Source organism: Sparassis crispa (assembly GCF_003851025.1).
Source record: "Sparassis crispa DNA, contig_000003F, whole genome shotgun sequence".
Lineage (NCBI taxonomy): Eukaryota > Fungi > Basidiomycota > Agaricomycetes > Polyporales > Sparassidaceae > Sparassis > Sparassis crispa.
In genome coordinates this window covers 54581-68394 of record NW_020939750.1, presented here as the reverse complement: position 1 = coordinate 68394, position 13814 = coordinate 54581, and the positions used below count along the sequence as shown (strand labels likewise).

The window sequence follows — 13814 nt, the reverse complement described above, 5'->3', positions numbered from 1 at the left end:
CTACAAGCGCTACATGCTCAGTATAATACTTTACTCAGTCTCTGCACAGCATTTAGTAGCAGGTCACCTTGCTTGATCACAGTCTCGTACTGCGCATTCTTAAGCGATGGCCGGTTTGTCTCCACGATCCCATGAACCTTGTCGATGGTGCAGTGCAGATGGCCGGAAGCGATGAAGCGCGATAGTTCGCTTGAACACGCAAAACCCCAGTCAGTCCAATATACCAAGCGAAGCCGTAAAAAGCGGGAGGAACGCACTTGTCTACGAACTCGACGCTCACGCCAAACGAGCGTGCGAGACTGTCGAGCGTGAGGCTGCGATACGACTCGAGAATCTGGCTGTACGCCAGGATACGCATCTCGCGGACATAGAAGCGCGTGTGTGGGGAGAGCAGACGCGATGGTAGAAGGTGGGATTGCTCAACGGTGCCTGGATACACTCGGTGTGGGCACAGCACAGAAAATATGCGTGGGAGAACGTACTGAGGGCGAAGAAGAATTTGTCGTAGTGCGAGTCATACAAGTTCTTCATCAGATCCGCCAGCGTTGGTAACTCTCCGATTACTTGTGTTACTTCGGGAGCAGCCATGAGCTATCACGCGTTAATCTGTGAGTGCGACGACTTGACGAGGAAAAATATACCTTCTTCTTCAAGTCCACCCTCTTCAGAGCGAGTACGTTCGCGATGATGGTAAGGGCGACGAAGTCATTGTACGAAACCAACTCGGTAGCAGTAAATGTCGAAAGCGCGTCAAGGAGTAGCTCGCCACCGCGCTTAAACTGCCGAATTGATAGTAAGTGTAGCCCTCGGTAGACTTTCAGGCGGTTTCGGCGATCCCAGTCACCACCCTTCTCAATGAGCCTGTAGATATATACTTGTGAGCATGACTCACTCGTGGAGAAATATAGTCATACTCTTCCGCATCGGTGAGCTTCTCCGTGATCATTTGGAAGTCGCCAAAGAAGAATGCGATGCGAGCCAGTGTAAGGACCATATCTATTCGCGAGCCAAGCCCCGCTGTTTTCTCCAGAGCAACTTTCTGTGCTTCAATAGCTTTATCCTAAGAGACGGCGGAAAGGTTCTAGAGATTGGAGAGAATTGAGCGGGCGTAACAACATACATACCTTCTCCCCGATTCTTGTGAGGTGGTTCGCCCGTGCGTGCAGGGCATCTGCAATGTCAGACTCTCCCTCTGTCTTCTCGGCCTCTGATAGCCGCAGGTCGAGCTTCTCCAGCTCCTCCTTGTTCGCCTTCTCCATAGACTCGAGGAGAGCCTGGTCAAGCGGGAGGATGGATGCTGCTGTTACTAGACGATAATACGGTGCCATCTCTATGTTTCCGACAGCGGAACCTCAGGATACATCATTATTTCGATACTAATTTTCTGAGATACTCACGGTCCGCCTGAATACCTGCCAGAAGTTCTTTCCGCGCATTCTCGTGCAGGTGCGAGAGCGATGGCCTGGAGAGCACAAAGAAATATTGTGGAAGGGCAGAGTTTGGAATCGGTAGCACGACGTCCTCAGGCATGGTGATCACCGAAAACTGTACAGAAAAATAAAGAGGAGGGAGAGAGGGAGACGGACGGTAAGTGCAGTGGGCACGCGTGCTCGACGCGTCAGTGCAGAATCCGTTCCCACGCTCCTCGACGCGTCACCGGTCACCCGTCGCGCTCACCTCGTCTTGCACGACGTCCACAACCTTCTCTTCGCCCTTGTCGACTCTGTGCTGTGCATCGTGTGAAATTGGACAGCAAGGAACACGCTGAGATTTTTTAAACAGTATTCAATCAGAAGGTTTGTCTCTCAAAATATATCTTTCTTTGCATAAATGGTTCTAAAGGTGATACATTCCCAACAGTGCTAACATTTCTATAAACTTTCGCCATGCCGTCTAGAGCAGAGCTTTTAAATGAGGCTGAGTCGCTGGCCCCCTCAAATCCTGTACAAGCGGAAGCACTGTTCAAAGAGGTTCTACGTGAGTTCTCTGGCCGTATAGATTTCAGGTGTTTGTATGCTCAACTGTTGTCGCTGCTCTCCTTAGAATCACCGGATAATCAATTTGCTCATGTAGAGGAACGTGAGCGAGAAATCCGGCATCAGGAGACGGCCCTTGTGAAGCTGGGAGAGCTCTACCGCGACCAGAAGTAAGTCGGGAGTGTCTCTGCATTGCCTACATGCTCAAGAGATATTGCCGGATTCTTAGTAACGCGAAAGGTGTCGCAGCGGTCATCACATTATCTCGTTCCTTCGTCTCCTCAGCTGCAAAAGCTAAAACCGCTAAGCTCAGTACGTGGATAATGTTAATTCTGCTCTGAAACCCCAGAAATAGACCATGTTGCAGTCCGGACTCTTCTGGATTGCTTCACTCCGATCCCTAACAGTCAGCAGATCCAGATTGACGTACTCCTTGAAAACATCCAGTGGGCAAAACGCGAAAAGCGGATATTCTTGAAACATAGTCTGGAGACACGATTGGTTGGCCTGTGAGTAAAACTGTGATTTTATCTGGTCCTTCCGTGTCTTCTCTCTTGATCCTGCTAACCTGCTTCTAGTCAGCTAGAAACATCACAATACAGACCCGCACTTGCCCTGATTGACACGCTCTTGACGGAGCTCAAGCGGCTAGACGACAAAATGATCCTGACGGAAGTCCATTTGCTGGAGAGCAGAGTCTACCGCGGTTTAGGAAACCTCGCAAAGGCCAAGGTGTGTATTTTTGACACAGAATCGCCCTGTCTTACTCCGCCTTCCACTACAGGCCGCTCTCACATCGGCGCGAACAGCAGCGAATGCGATCTACTGCCCGCCGCATCTACAAGCCCGCCTGGATCTACAGTCCGGCATCCTTCACGCGGAAGACAAGGATTATACGACGGCATACTCATATTTCTTCGAGACATTCGAGAACATGAGCACACAGGATGACCCTGGTGCGCTCGGCGCGCTCAAATACATGCTGTTGTGCAAGGTCATGCTGAACTTGGTGAGTGTGGCGAGGGTCAAAAAGTGAGACATCATGTAGTGATGCGTGTATGCAGCCAGAGGACGTAACATCGCTGCTTTCTATCAAGCTCGCGCTGAAGTATGCGCAGCTGCGAGATGTAGAGAGCATGCGCGCGGTCGCACGGGCGCATCAGAAGCGCAACCTCGCCGACTTCGAGAAGGCGCTTAAGGACTACCAGCAGGGTTGGTCTGTTTCCCCAGTGAATTACAGGTCTCTTAACCTCGCGCCCTAGAACTCTCTTCGGATCCGACAATCCGCACACATCTGTCGGCATTGTATGATACTCTCCTTGAAGGCAACCTTCTCCGTATTGTGGAACCATACTCTGTCATCGAGGTCGAGTATGTCGCGCAGCAGGTCGGCCAGGGCCGACAGGCAGTAGAGACCAAGTATGAATTCTGATTCAACGAGTCCAACGCGGATGGCTGATATACACTTACGCTCAGGCTGTCCCAGATGATTCTGGACAAGGTCTTCCATGGTGTGCTCGACCAGGGCCGCGGTTGTCTCATCGTGTTCGACGAACCAGAAGCTGACGTGCGTTTGCATCCATTAGTGACTCTTCTGTAGTCGACCATTGATGTTGTTTTCAGAACTCGTATGGTGCCGCGATCGACACATTGGAGCAAGTTGGCAAGGTGGTGGACTCGTTGTACGCGAAGGTAACGTGCGTTAACCCGGTGTACAAATCCACGTACTCACTCTGGTCTCTGTTGTGCTATTCCGCTTCTGCTGTGCAATCCTTGTCGATCTCGGATCCTCGACTTCGTTTCAAAATGTTTCAAACCACAACATTCCACGTTCCGCTCTTTCCTTTGTGCTCCTTCCCTTCCACTCTTTTCCTTATAAATGATGTATCTCCAGACAGTCAAGATTGCATAGTTATGATTCATACTGCTCTCTATATATCTTTTCTTCATGTCCAGCGTGCCCGGAGCTACTGACGGAACTGCAATGGGCCGGAGAGGACTTGGACGACTTGGGAGGACATGTATGGGTAGAGTAGTGCGGCGCTGCGGCGGGGTATACAGGATTTGCTGGCGCAGTAGATTCGGAGCAGAGAAGACACTTTGCAATATATAGTAACCACTTATCCTGCATAGTATTTCGAAGACACTCCGCCGGTCGCGACGAGAGTACACTATGCATCAAGGAAGTATCATTTTGGACAGCTGCGACCATAAATATGTGAGTGTGCACAAATCCAAGTAAGGTCCTCGAGGGTACCTCCCTGGGTAGTCTCGGCTTTCTCCGGTCGAGTACTCTTGCTATGCGTTCTCCTAAAGCTGAATGGGCTTCTAATACTGGCGTGGCGTTCCGTCTGTCTCACGGCATTGAGATCACCACTCGACCTCCGTATGTTATTTTATTAAATCCACCGTGCGTGCGGCCTGACATGCCGCGATCTCGTTCAGGATACCACAGGCTTATGAATGGGCAGCAGCCTATGTGCCCACTGCCGATCGGCCCCTGCTCGACATGTCGCAAGGCGTGCCAGGTGTTTCCCCACCTAAGTTGCTGCTTGACGCGCTCGGGGCAACATCCTCCTCGCCCATGAGCTGTGGGTACGTCGGGAACGTCGGGGAACTCTCTCTACGACTTGCAGTTGTGGAGGACATCAAGCAGAAATACGGTGCAGACGCAGATGTCACGCCAGACGACCTTGCTATCACTGCCGGGTGCAACCTGGCTTTCGTTTCTGTCGCAATTGCCCTCGCGGACGCAGGTGATGAGATGATATTGCCTGTTCCTTGGTACTCAGTCCAAAAAATTGATGTCATTAATCCTAATATTCATTTACTTTGAGTGCAGGTATTTCAATCATGAGTGCGTGTCCGTTCACTTCACCTGGGGGCAATATACGGTAGAACCGGCCAAGGATCTATCCAGTATTTTCCCGAGTAAATATACGCGGGAACTTGCACGACGATCTGAGCATGTGCGATGATTTGTAGAATGTCCCTCACAATGCTGGGCATAAAGCCCGTCTCTTTAGAGACATCTCCAGAAGATGGCTTCATGCCCTCACCCGAGCGCTGCGCAGCGCTGATCACGCCAAAAACTAAAGCAATAGTGCTAGTATCGCCAAACAATCCAGTGAGTCGTTATTGTCCTGCGCTTACCGCGTATACTACAGCATAGATTGTTCCCTCAGACCGGTGCTGTGTACCCGCCCTCCCTCATACGCGCCTTCGCAGACGTAGCAGCCGCGCACAACGTCGCCCTCATCATCGACGAGACATACCGCGACTTCATCCTTTCCGGAGCACCGCACGACCTGTTCCTCCCGCGCCCATCACGGCCCTCCTGGCGCTCCACGTTTATCCACCTCTACTCCTTCTCCAAGGCGTATGCAATTCCGGGTCACCGCCTAGGGATGATCTGCGCGGCGCCCGCGCTCATTACCGCTGTCAGCATCGCGCTCGACACCATCCAGATCTGCGCGCCGCGCCCGCCGCAGCTCGCGCTCGCTCCACTGCTACCCACGCTCCGCCCGTTTGTACAGGAGACAGCGCGTGCAGTGGCCCACCGACACACGCTGTTCAAGGCCGCGCTGCCGCAGCACTGGAAGATCGGCTCGCAGGGTGGTTACTACGCGTTTGTGCGCCACCCCTTTCGTGGGCGCCGCGCGACAGAGGTCTGTCAAAGGCTCGCAAAGGAACGCGGAGTTGTGTGTCTGCCTGCAGGAATCTTTGCGCCGAAGATCGAGGACTGCAGCGCAGGTGAGGACGAGGAACGCTGGATACGCTTCTCCGTCGCAAATGTGAATGACCAGAAGGTCAAGTTGGTGTGCGAGCGGTTGGAAGAAAGCGAGGTGATGTTCGGGTGGGAGTTGGACACGTAATATTTGGTATGCTCCCGTGGAATAGATATGAGCCCTTGTCACTGATAAACGGGTTTCAAAATCCACTCGATGCATACCACCAGGCCGCGAATGTATGCCACACTCCGCCAGCGAGCGTCAACCCAAAGTGTGCATGAGGACATCCACCGACACATAGAGTTGCGCAGAAGCCAAATCTAATAGGTGCTCCAGCTGACGTCCGACTGCCCCGAGCACTGGTTTCATATGCGCAGTCAATTTTAGGGATAAGATGAGGAACGTCGGAAAACACAGTGTAATGAACCTTGGAGTTTATCCATGGGGGCGAAAGGTACCACATCTGTTCGTAATGTCATGGCAAGAACGAATTGGTTTTCGATGACGGCTTTCTTGCCCTGCATTAGATCTCGAAATGTGGTTGGCTGAGCCTGCTCCACCCTCCCATAGTGCTACGTTCCGAACAGAATGCAATCTCCAAAGTCAGGATATTTCTCCTACAGACAGGGAACAACTCACCAACTTCATGTGAAAACCCGACACAAATGCTGCGCCACACCACAGGTATATCAAAGGATAGAGGTCCATTGTAAGCACGATATATGCACCGAAACGCCGCCACGCTCCATCCGCGGGCTGAAGTGGGAGTGTATGTACGGAGGCACTAAATTCGACTCAAGCTTCATGAATGCAAGCGTACGCTCGCCAGTGAATGCCGGGTGCGGGAGACGATTACTGACCGCAGTACCGGTGGTAATGAGTGCTACTTCTAACAAATATCGGCAAAGGAATGTCGGGAACACAGAAAGGAGACTTCATAGATGGTTCATGATATCGACCTTCATATCTATGCAGTTTCAGGTCGAGGAGTAGCGGCACGTTGCAATCACAGTTTGGGCGCGGCATGAGATCCTGCAGTCCTGGTTACAGAGAGCCTCGGAGATAAATGACTCTTGAGAGCTGGTGTGACACGGACGGGCTCGGAAATCTTGTCGGGGTGTCGAGCGAAGTAGACAAAGGCACAAGTCAAAGAATGCTGCACCAGAAGTGCTTGCACATAAAAAGAGTATTCGTGAAACCAGAAGCTTGGATGTTATACAAAGGTCCAGGAGAATAAGTTATGCATGCAGAAATCAAGCGGACGTAGGCTTCGACGGTGGTTCAGTGGGTGGAACACCCCATTCGGGGAGACCCTTTGGCCGTTCGATCCGTTTCGGCTCCCAGTCTTGGTCTTGCGCCGCGTTCAGCCTCTGAAGAGACGTTTGGGACAATTAGGTTGACAGAGAGAGGTAGAGCGGGGCGCACGTAATATTCCTCCCTAATGTCGAACTTCTTCCGATTCTTTGCCAACCCCAATTCTTCTTCCTTGTTCACCTACAGCATCACGCCGGTCATAAGTTTCATCCACCGTCAAAGAGCTCGATAAAGAGCGGAGAGCGCACCTGCGAGATTTTCTGGTCGTGAAGGTCATACCGCGTCTGCGTGAAACTCTGCATGGCGAAGGAAGCGCCAACAATGATGAGCACGAACGGCACACCAAAGAGCGATGGATGGCGACGCAGAGTGCGATGAACGGGAGATGCTCGCAGAGAATGAGACGCAAACGGCGGCATGGTGGAGGTGAGAGTGAAGGCGGACTCGACCGGCCCAGCGCTGTTACTTCCGCTTCCGCTCCCATCTCCGGACTAGGACGTGCTCAGTCTGGTCGTGACTCGTATTTTTCAACTTATCAGCTCGCACAAAGTTTAGGTTCGCTCCAAGTGCAGGTTGGGCGTGCATGCCTCAGCGTGAATGAGTGGTGCGCACACTCTTTGATCCTTTTGCGCGTTCTGATCGATTATCTACGCGGCACAGTTACCGTCGTGCTCGGAACCCAGTGGGGCGACGAGGGAAAGGGGAAGCTCGTCGACATCCTCGCAGCAGACATAGATATATGTGCTCGCTGTGCGGGAGGGAACAATGCTGGTCACACCATTGTTGTGCCAATTGGCCCGGACAACGTGAAGACGACTTTTGCATTTCATCTTCTTCCTAGTGGTACGCGCTCATCGTAGTTTTGAATGGGGTTTTTCATTTACGACAAATTAGGTCTCGTTCATCCGAAGTGTACGGGAATCATTGGATCAGGTGTTGTGATCCATGTGCCGTCCTTCTTCGCGGAACTTGACGCACTCGAGGCCCAAGGTCAGAGTTCTTCTGGCACCCGGTTCTTTTACACAAAGATTCACTGTGGTTCATCCGTGGTTAGGACTTGATTGCACCGGTCGTCTGTTCATCTCCGACCGTGCTCACCTCGTCTTCGACTTCCACCAGATTGTGGATGGATTGAAGGAGGTTGAGCTAGGAGGTTCAAGGTTCGTTCTCATTTGGGAGGATTGCAGAAACATTACCAATGGTTCGTCGCATTTTTGTTCTCCAGCATAGGTACTACAAAGAAGGGCATTGGTCCGGCATACTCCTCTAAGGCGTCGCGCTCTGGTCTGCGGGTGCACCACTTATTCGATCATGACACTTTCGCCGAGAAATTCCGCAAGATCGTCGAAGGACGATTTAAGCGGTACGGGCACTTCGAGTATGACACCGAGGGCGAGATCATCCGCTACAAGGTCGGTGTTATTGCTCCGCAGAATCCCGTTGAAAACTCAACATAGTTAATTGGCTATTCAGGTCCTGGCAGAACGGTTACGTCCGTATGTCGTCGACAGTGTCGTCTACATCCACAATGCCCTGTCGGAAGGGAAGAAGCTGTTAGTCGAGGGCGCAAACGCACTGATGCTCGATATCGATTTCGGTACCTACCCATACGTGACATCGTCCTCGACAGCGATCGGTGGCGTGTGCACCGGACTCGGAATACCGCCCAAGTTGATCGGCACCACTATCGGCGTCATGAAAGCCTATACGACGCGAGTTGGTGGCGGGCCCTTCCCCTCGGAACAGCTGAACGTACGTCTGTTAATTGGCGACTTTGCGTTATTACGACTTGACTGACTTTCATCCACTGCTTAGGAGATCGGCACGCATTTCCAAGAAGTTGGCCAAGAGTACGGCACGACGACTGGACGTCGTAGACGCTGCGGATGGCTCGACCTTGTCGTCGTGAAGTATTCCAGTTTCATCAATGGCTACGACTGCCTCAATCTCACGAAGCTCGACGTGTTGGACGATCTCGCCGAAATCAAGGTCGCTGTTAAGTACGTCGTTGACGGGAAGGAACTCGCAGGATTCCCAGGTGGGTTCTCCCACTGTTGTCAATGCGACTGTGGACTCACTGTGCCGGCCTATCTCTTCTAGCGAACCTGGAGCTTCTACACAAGGTAGAGGTAGCCTATGTCACTCTCCCCGGTTGGAAGAAGTCCATCGCGCAAGTCACCGCATTCGCTGATCTTCCTGAGAACTGCAAGAAATACATCTCGTTCATCGAGGAGTTCCTCAACGTCCCTGTGCAGTGGATTGGCGTCGGGCCCGGACGAGAAAACATGGTGAAGAAAGAAGTTAAGCTGTTGAATTGAACAAATACTGTAGATCTATAGAGAATGAAGACGAGTGTGAGTCCGGTATATAGAATGTCTAAAATACAGCTTAGTCGCTTTCATTGATCAGGGTAGTGGGCGCCTCGCCTACGGTGCCCGCCGCGTTGAGTGCACATGGGCCGCACCACGAGGTTACTCAACACCGCAGGCTAACGCTATAGACTTGTAGGTTTTGTTCACTATGTGGCCATCTATACTGCATGAGGACTACCTGAAGTCAGACTTTGTCGCAGGTGTGAACACCCACTTCCATCTCAGAACTCTTACTGTTAACGCTGGCCTTACGCATATGGTGTTGCGGGTCGTGAAGCTCATGGATAGCTCCGCCTTGAGTCAAGGTGAAGCTGCCCATAAGCTTTGCTGCCGAAGGTCACAATCGGTCGTATTGGTGCTGGTTGCTGTGGGTGACTTTCGTACCTCCCGGACGATCCTGACGTTGCTCGTTTGACGTGCAGAGAAAACGATGGTCAGAGGGTCTATCTCCGTTCCTCCTAGTATTCTTCCTCCGTGAGCTGCGCGTTTCTGCATGTTTCTGCACCGGTAAGGAATTGCTCAACTTTGTGGATCAAGTTTGTGCCACTTCTGCCATCCAGAGCTGATGCTTGTACCACAACTTACGTAGGCTTTGCGGGTCGGTGAGCATAGCATGTCTATACGTCTTTCCACTCTGGAATACCGTGCCCAAGGCGATCCTCCTGCCATTATTATGGCGGTGCTGTCGGCGGTACGCTCCTATACTTCTGTCAAAAGTCTATGCTCCCTGTCCCTGACGGGGAGCATAGATCGCGATCTCCCTTTAAAGTCGGACTTCGAACCAAAAGCTCTTGTTTCGCTTTGAGTTTGGCTATGGGCATACACACTGCTCGAACTCAGCGCGTAAACAATGGGGTATTCAAGGCTAGCTTTTGTATTTCAAACGCAGGCGGGTGAATCTTCCCTACTTAACCTCCCTCCATCACCCTTCACTGCGTTCAAAGTTCGAAGGCTCAACACCCTGTAATATCCTTTCATATTCTCGGAAACACTGTATCATGTTGACTACGGATGGCTATGTTGAATCGTCGGCGTCTGGTGACAACGGTGATATGAGGCCTTTTATCGTTGTCAGCACCAAATCAGCATCCACACTTGCAAAGCCCCGCTGGAGAGAGGTCTCTCACGACGGTGGCTCTCCGGTATGTCTAATCTACTTCGCGTATGCAACGAGTCTAGTAGTCCTCATCATCAAGCAGGTTTTGTCGCGTTCCTCCAGCGTTAGTACCTCAGGCATCAATGTTGAGGTTGTTCCCCCGACAGACGACGAGGGCGCATCTGACGAAGAAGAGGCCGAACCAACCCCTACCAAAGTGGAGGCAGCTCAAGCAGACTCGTTTGCTGAACCTAAGCCGGAGTAATTCTCAGATGCCCTTCCGAAGCCGGAGGTAAGTTCATTGTACAGGCGTCGGTTCTTTAGGATACTGATTAATTTGTATCTCTGTACAGCAGGTTAAGTAGTCTGCTTTCTGGGGGGTGGCAATGCAATGACGTTCCATTCTCTTCTATATCTCGCTAATTTTGTGTCATGTACCTGTAGTGCCTTCCTTATGATCATTCAGTTATCCGCTGCATGTCACGCTCTTTCCCTTCCTCCTGATCCTGGAGTGGTGTCATTTCTATAGCAAGAAGATTCTGTCAGTCTCGATGTGCGGTCACTCCCATACCGGCGTTTGCAGTAGATCATCTTCGGCGTCTGTTTAATTATCTCGGCCGCAATGATGAGCGCCACAGTTACTCAGTAGTTCATCATCATCGAGCACACAGCCTGGGTCTTACTTTCACCACAGTTCCATGCAGTCTAACTCCATCTTCTGAGACCATGAACTCTCAGGGTATCCTCGACACGGCGGAGGAGGATTCATCCTTCTACAATGCCAGTCGGAAGCTGGCTACACATTTCCTGCAGCTGCCCTCTCGCCTTCTCGCTCGGATACGTCGGCTGGACGAGCTCTTGAGTGAAGAGGTAATGGCTGAGGCGCATGCATATGTCACCACCAATGGCGAAACGATCAGCAGGCAAAGATCACAGGAGTCCTCTGCGGGCGCAGCGCTTGTGCCGCCAGGACCATGGGGATTCGTGACGTCGGGCTACTTCTACGGGCTCATAGTGATGGCGAGCATTTTGCGAGACTGAGTCCCACCGCTGGTGTTAACCGGTTTGTGCAGGCGTTGGTGCTGAATCGGATACAGAACATTGTCGTACCTCCTCGACGCCGGCTAGGTCTCGGCATTCATGGCACCCGAAACTCTCAAGGCCCGTTGTCCCTTTGCAGCCTCATCCTGAACACGATATTACCCATTGATCTGTCCTCTACGTTCTGCCGTTCTATGTTCAGGATCCCGTCGCTATATCTTCTAGGAAAGTCTCTTCTGTTATGGTCCGTGCTTCTTCTGCAGTCAGCGGAGTTGTTCCCGCCGTGGAATTGGAGTTGGTTGCATTCACTTGACGCATGGGTCGCGCAGAAGCATATGGAAGAGATCTGCTGGTTCACATTCACTTCCACGTGCGTAGCTCTGACCGTCGGAGCGCTCACCAATGGCCTTGAAGGGCTCACTACCAATGGTACTCCATTCAATCTGGTATGCAGCATTGAACCTGCTCCTTGTCATCTGCCGATGATTCATTCCTGTAGCAGTTCTCGTTCGCGTTCCAATTGTACATGTACACATCCCCAACTACCCATGCCATCAAACTGGATAATTACCCATCAAGGCCGGACAAGCACGTCATTATCACTGTTATACTACCTCTCCTTCAGGTCAGTAAAGGTCATCCACGTGGTTACTTCTTTAGACTGACATAAATCTAGCTCGCCCTGTTACACGGGTTTGAAGTTCAGGAAAGATGGGCGCGTCGACGACTCATTCCCACAACACTATGTGCAGCTCTCACTCTCATTCACTTCCATGCAGTCGTCTGGACCTCACCTGCGTCATACCCACTCACGCACTATGTGTCATGCGTGGTAGAGTCTTTCCTCATCGCCATGATCCTCCTCACAATTGGCTTGAACGCGTTAACTCAACTACTCCTGGAGGGCTCTGTCACAAGACCACTATTCGGTCACGCCGAAGCTCTCTTGCCGAGATGGGACGAGGACTTTGGGGTCGCACTGTTCCGTCTCGGCACAGCCAGCTTGGAAGCGACGAGTGCCGCTGGCCTGGGCAACGAAGTTGGCGGCATCACGAACACGGACTCTACTGATTTCGCGGAACGGCGGGCTGAGGACATGGGCACCGTCGAGGTCGATCGTGCCGGCGTTGTGACGATCTCTCCCGCCTATGAGAGGAATGGCACGCATAGGAAGCCGAAGCATGGATTCGCGAACGAGATCACGAACGTGAAGGCGATATCGAGGCATACGAGTCTGTGGATGGACAGCGTGATGAGTACGGGGTGGCACCTCGCGGAGCTTAGAGTGTACGCCCTGGTTGTGTGGAAGGTCCTCAAAGGCTTGCTGCGATCGTCGTGGGCAATCCTGCGCCGGCGCTTCCAAGCCATGCGTGTTTCTCAGCAGATGGATCCTGCTATTGACTCCCCGGGTACAGCAACTGACCAAGATGAGCAAGAGGCTGAGCCGGATGTGTACGAACGCTTCTTGCGAGGCGAATCGCTGAGCGACGATGAGGACGACGAGGACTTCGAGCTGCCACCCGACTCTTTCAATGACACGCCGCTTAATTTCTCGGATGATGAAGGGGAATCGGAAGGAGATGACATGCTAAACCTCTTCGCGGACTTGTCCAACAATTCCACGTCTACGTCTGTATCCGCGTCCGCGCCTCTAATCCTGGCGCACATGACATCGCCCTCCCCCCTCACGCGTCGACGGTACCAAAGAATTGCCCCCGACGCATCAACGTTTCAGGATGCAATGGAGGCCGACGAATTGGATGACTTCACCCGCGAGAGGAGAGATACGAAGGTTGCGGCTCGGAGACTCGAGGCTGACGATGCAGCAACGGCAGAGAGCAGGCGAAACTGCGTGATCTGTACCGTCGAGCCTAGGAACATCATCTGCTGGCCTTGTCGGTGAGTCTCTTTCCAAACTAAGGTCTCGGTCTCTTACACATCGATGTTATACGCAGATGTCTCGCTATGTGTGATGATTGCCGCGAGAACCTCGCGTCTCGATCGTCAGCGTCAAAGCACGCTTGCCCATGTTGCCGCCGGAGGTGCGTCCGTGTCGCTCAGATGTGCGAGAGCGCTCACTGACATGCTCCCTTCAGCGTTGAAGGTTATTCTCGGATATATATTCCCTAGGATCGTTGCCATATAAATTAATGAACCAGATATGTACACCAACATTTGGCTAAGCGATGTATTCGGAAGTGTAGCCTCTGCTTTTCCGGCCGAAAGCAAGCATCATCGGACTCAGGCCCCACTGCAAGCTCTAATCCTTGCCCCGGGATGATCT

The 13814-nt window shown here is 52.2% G+C and overlaps 7 protein-coding genes across 7 annotated transcripts; 5 read left to right on the top strand and 2 right to left on the bottom strand.

The window, feature by feature from the left end:
• Nucleotides 1-17: 17 nt before the first annotated feature.
• Nucleotides 18-1530, bottom strand: SCP_0400310 (Probable 26S proteasome regulatory subunit; the record flags this gene model as incomplete). Its single annotated transcript, XM_027756772.1, has 7 exons — nt 18-189; nt 258-429; nt 483-591; nt 642-861; nt 915-1060; nt 1125-1330; nt 1398-1530. 7 exons carry the CDS (start codon nt 1528-1530, stop codon nt 18-20), a joined length of 1158 nt encoding a protein of 385 aa, XP_027612573.1.
• A 356-nt stretch (nt 1531-1886) lies between these two features.
• Nucleotides 1887-3888, top strand: SCP_0400300 (Probable 26S proteasome regulatory subunit; the record flags this gene model as incomplete). Its single annotated transcript, XM_027756771.1, has 11 exons — nt 1887-1977; nt 2044-2146; nt 2206-2288; nt 2344-2485; nt 2555-2708; nt 2761-2985; nt 3041-3188; nt 3239-3395; nt 3453-3543; nt 3600-3668; nt 3871-3888. The coding sequence occupies 11 exons, from the start codon at nt 1887-1889 to the stop codon at nt 3886-3888; spliced, it is 1281 nt and encodes a 426-aa protein (XP_027612572.1).
• Nucleotides 3889-4276: 388 nt separating this feature from the next.
• On the top strand, nt 4277-5851 carry SCP_0400290 (predicted protein; the record flags this gene model as incomplete). Its single annotated transcript, XM_027756770.1, has 5 exons — nt 4277-4362; nt 4422-4760; nt 4819-4833; nt 4962-5103; nt 5162-5851. The coding sequence occupies 5 exons, from the start codon at nt 4277-4279 to the stop codon at nt 5849-5851; spliced, it is 1272 nt and encodes a 423-aa protein (XP_027612571.1).
• A 1109-nt stretch (nt 5852-6960) lies between these two features.
• On the bottom strand, nt 6961-7323 carry SCP_0400280 (Cytochrome c oxidase assembly protein COX16, mitochondrial; the record flags this gene model as incomplete). The annotated part of the gene is made up of 3 exons (XM_027756769.1): nt 6961-7077; nt 7133-7201; nt 7270-7323. The coding sequence occupies 3 exons, from the start codon at nt 7321-7323 to the stop codon at nt 6961-6963; spliced, it is 240 nt and encodes a 79-aa protein (XP_027612570.1).
• Nucleotides 7324-7618: 295 nt separating this feature from the next.
• SCP_0400270 (Adenylosuccinate synthetase 1) lies at nt 7619-9339 on the top strand (the record flags this gene model as incomplete). The annotated part of the gene is made up of 8 exons (XM_027756768.1): nt 7619-7625; nt 7682-7864; nt 7916-8011; nt 8076-8181; nt 8247-8433; nt 8495-8773; nt 8837-9059; nt 9122-9339. 8 exons carry the CDS (start codon nt 7619-7621, stop codon nt 9337-9339), a joined length of 1299 nt encoding a protein of 432 aa, XP_027612569.1.
• Nucleotides 9340-10243: 904 nt separating this feature from the next.
• Nucleotides 10244-10754, top strand: SCP_0400260 (hypothetical protein; the record flags this gene model as incomplete). The annotated part of the gene is made up of 3 exons (XM_027756767.1): nt 10244-10356; nt 10469-10535; nt 10593-10754. The coding sequence occupies 3 exons, from the start codon at nt 10244-10246 to the stop codon at nt 10752-10754; spliced, it is 342 nt and encodes a 113-aa protein (XP_027612568.1).
• A 461-nt stretch (nt 10755-11215) lies between these two features.
• On the top strand, nt 11216-13660 carry SCP_0400250 (hypothetical protein; the record flags this gene model as incomplete). The annotated part of the gene is made up of 6 exons (XM_027756766.1): nt 11216-11509; nt 11563-11976; nt 12033-12155; nt 12207-13429; nt 13486-13572; nt 13627-13660. The coding sequence occupies 6 exons, from the start codon at nt 11216-11218 to the stop codon at nt 13658-13660; spliced, it is 2175 nt and encodes a 724-aa protein (XP_027612567.1).
• Nucleotides 13661-13814: the final 154 nt, after the last annotated feature.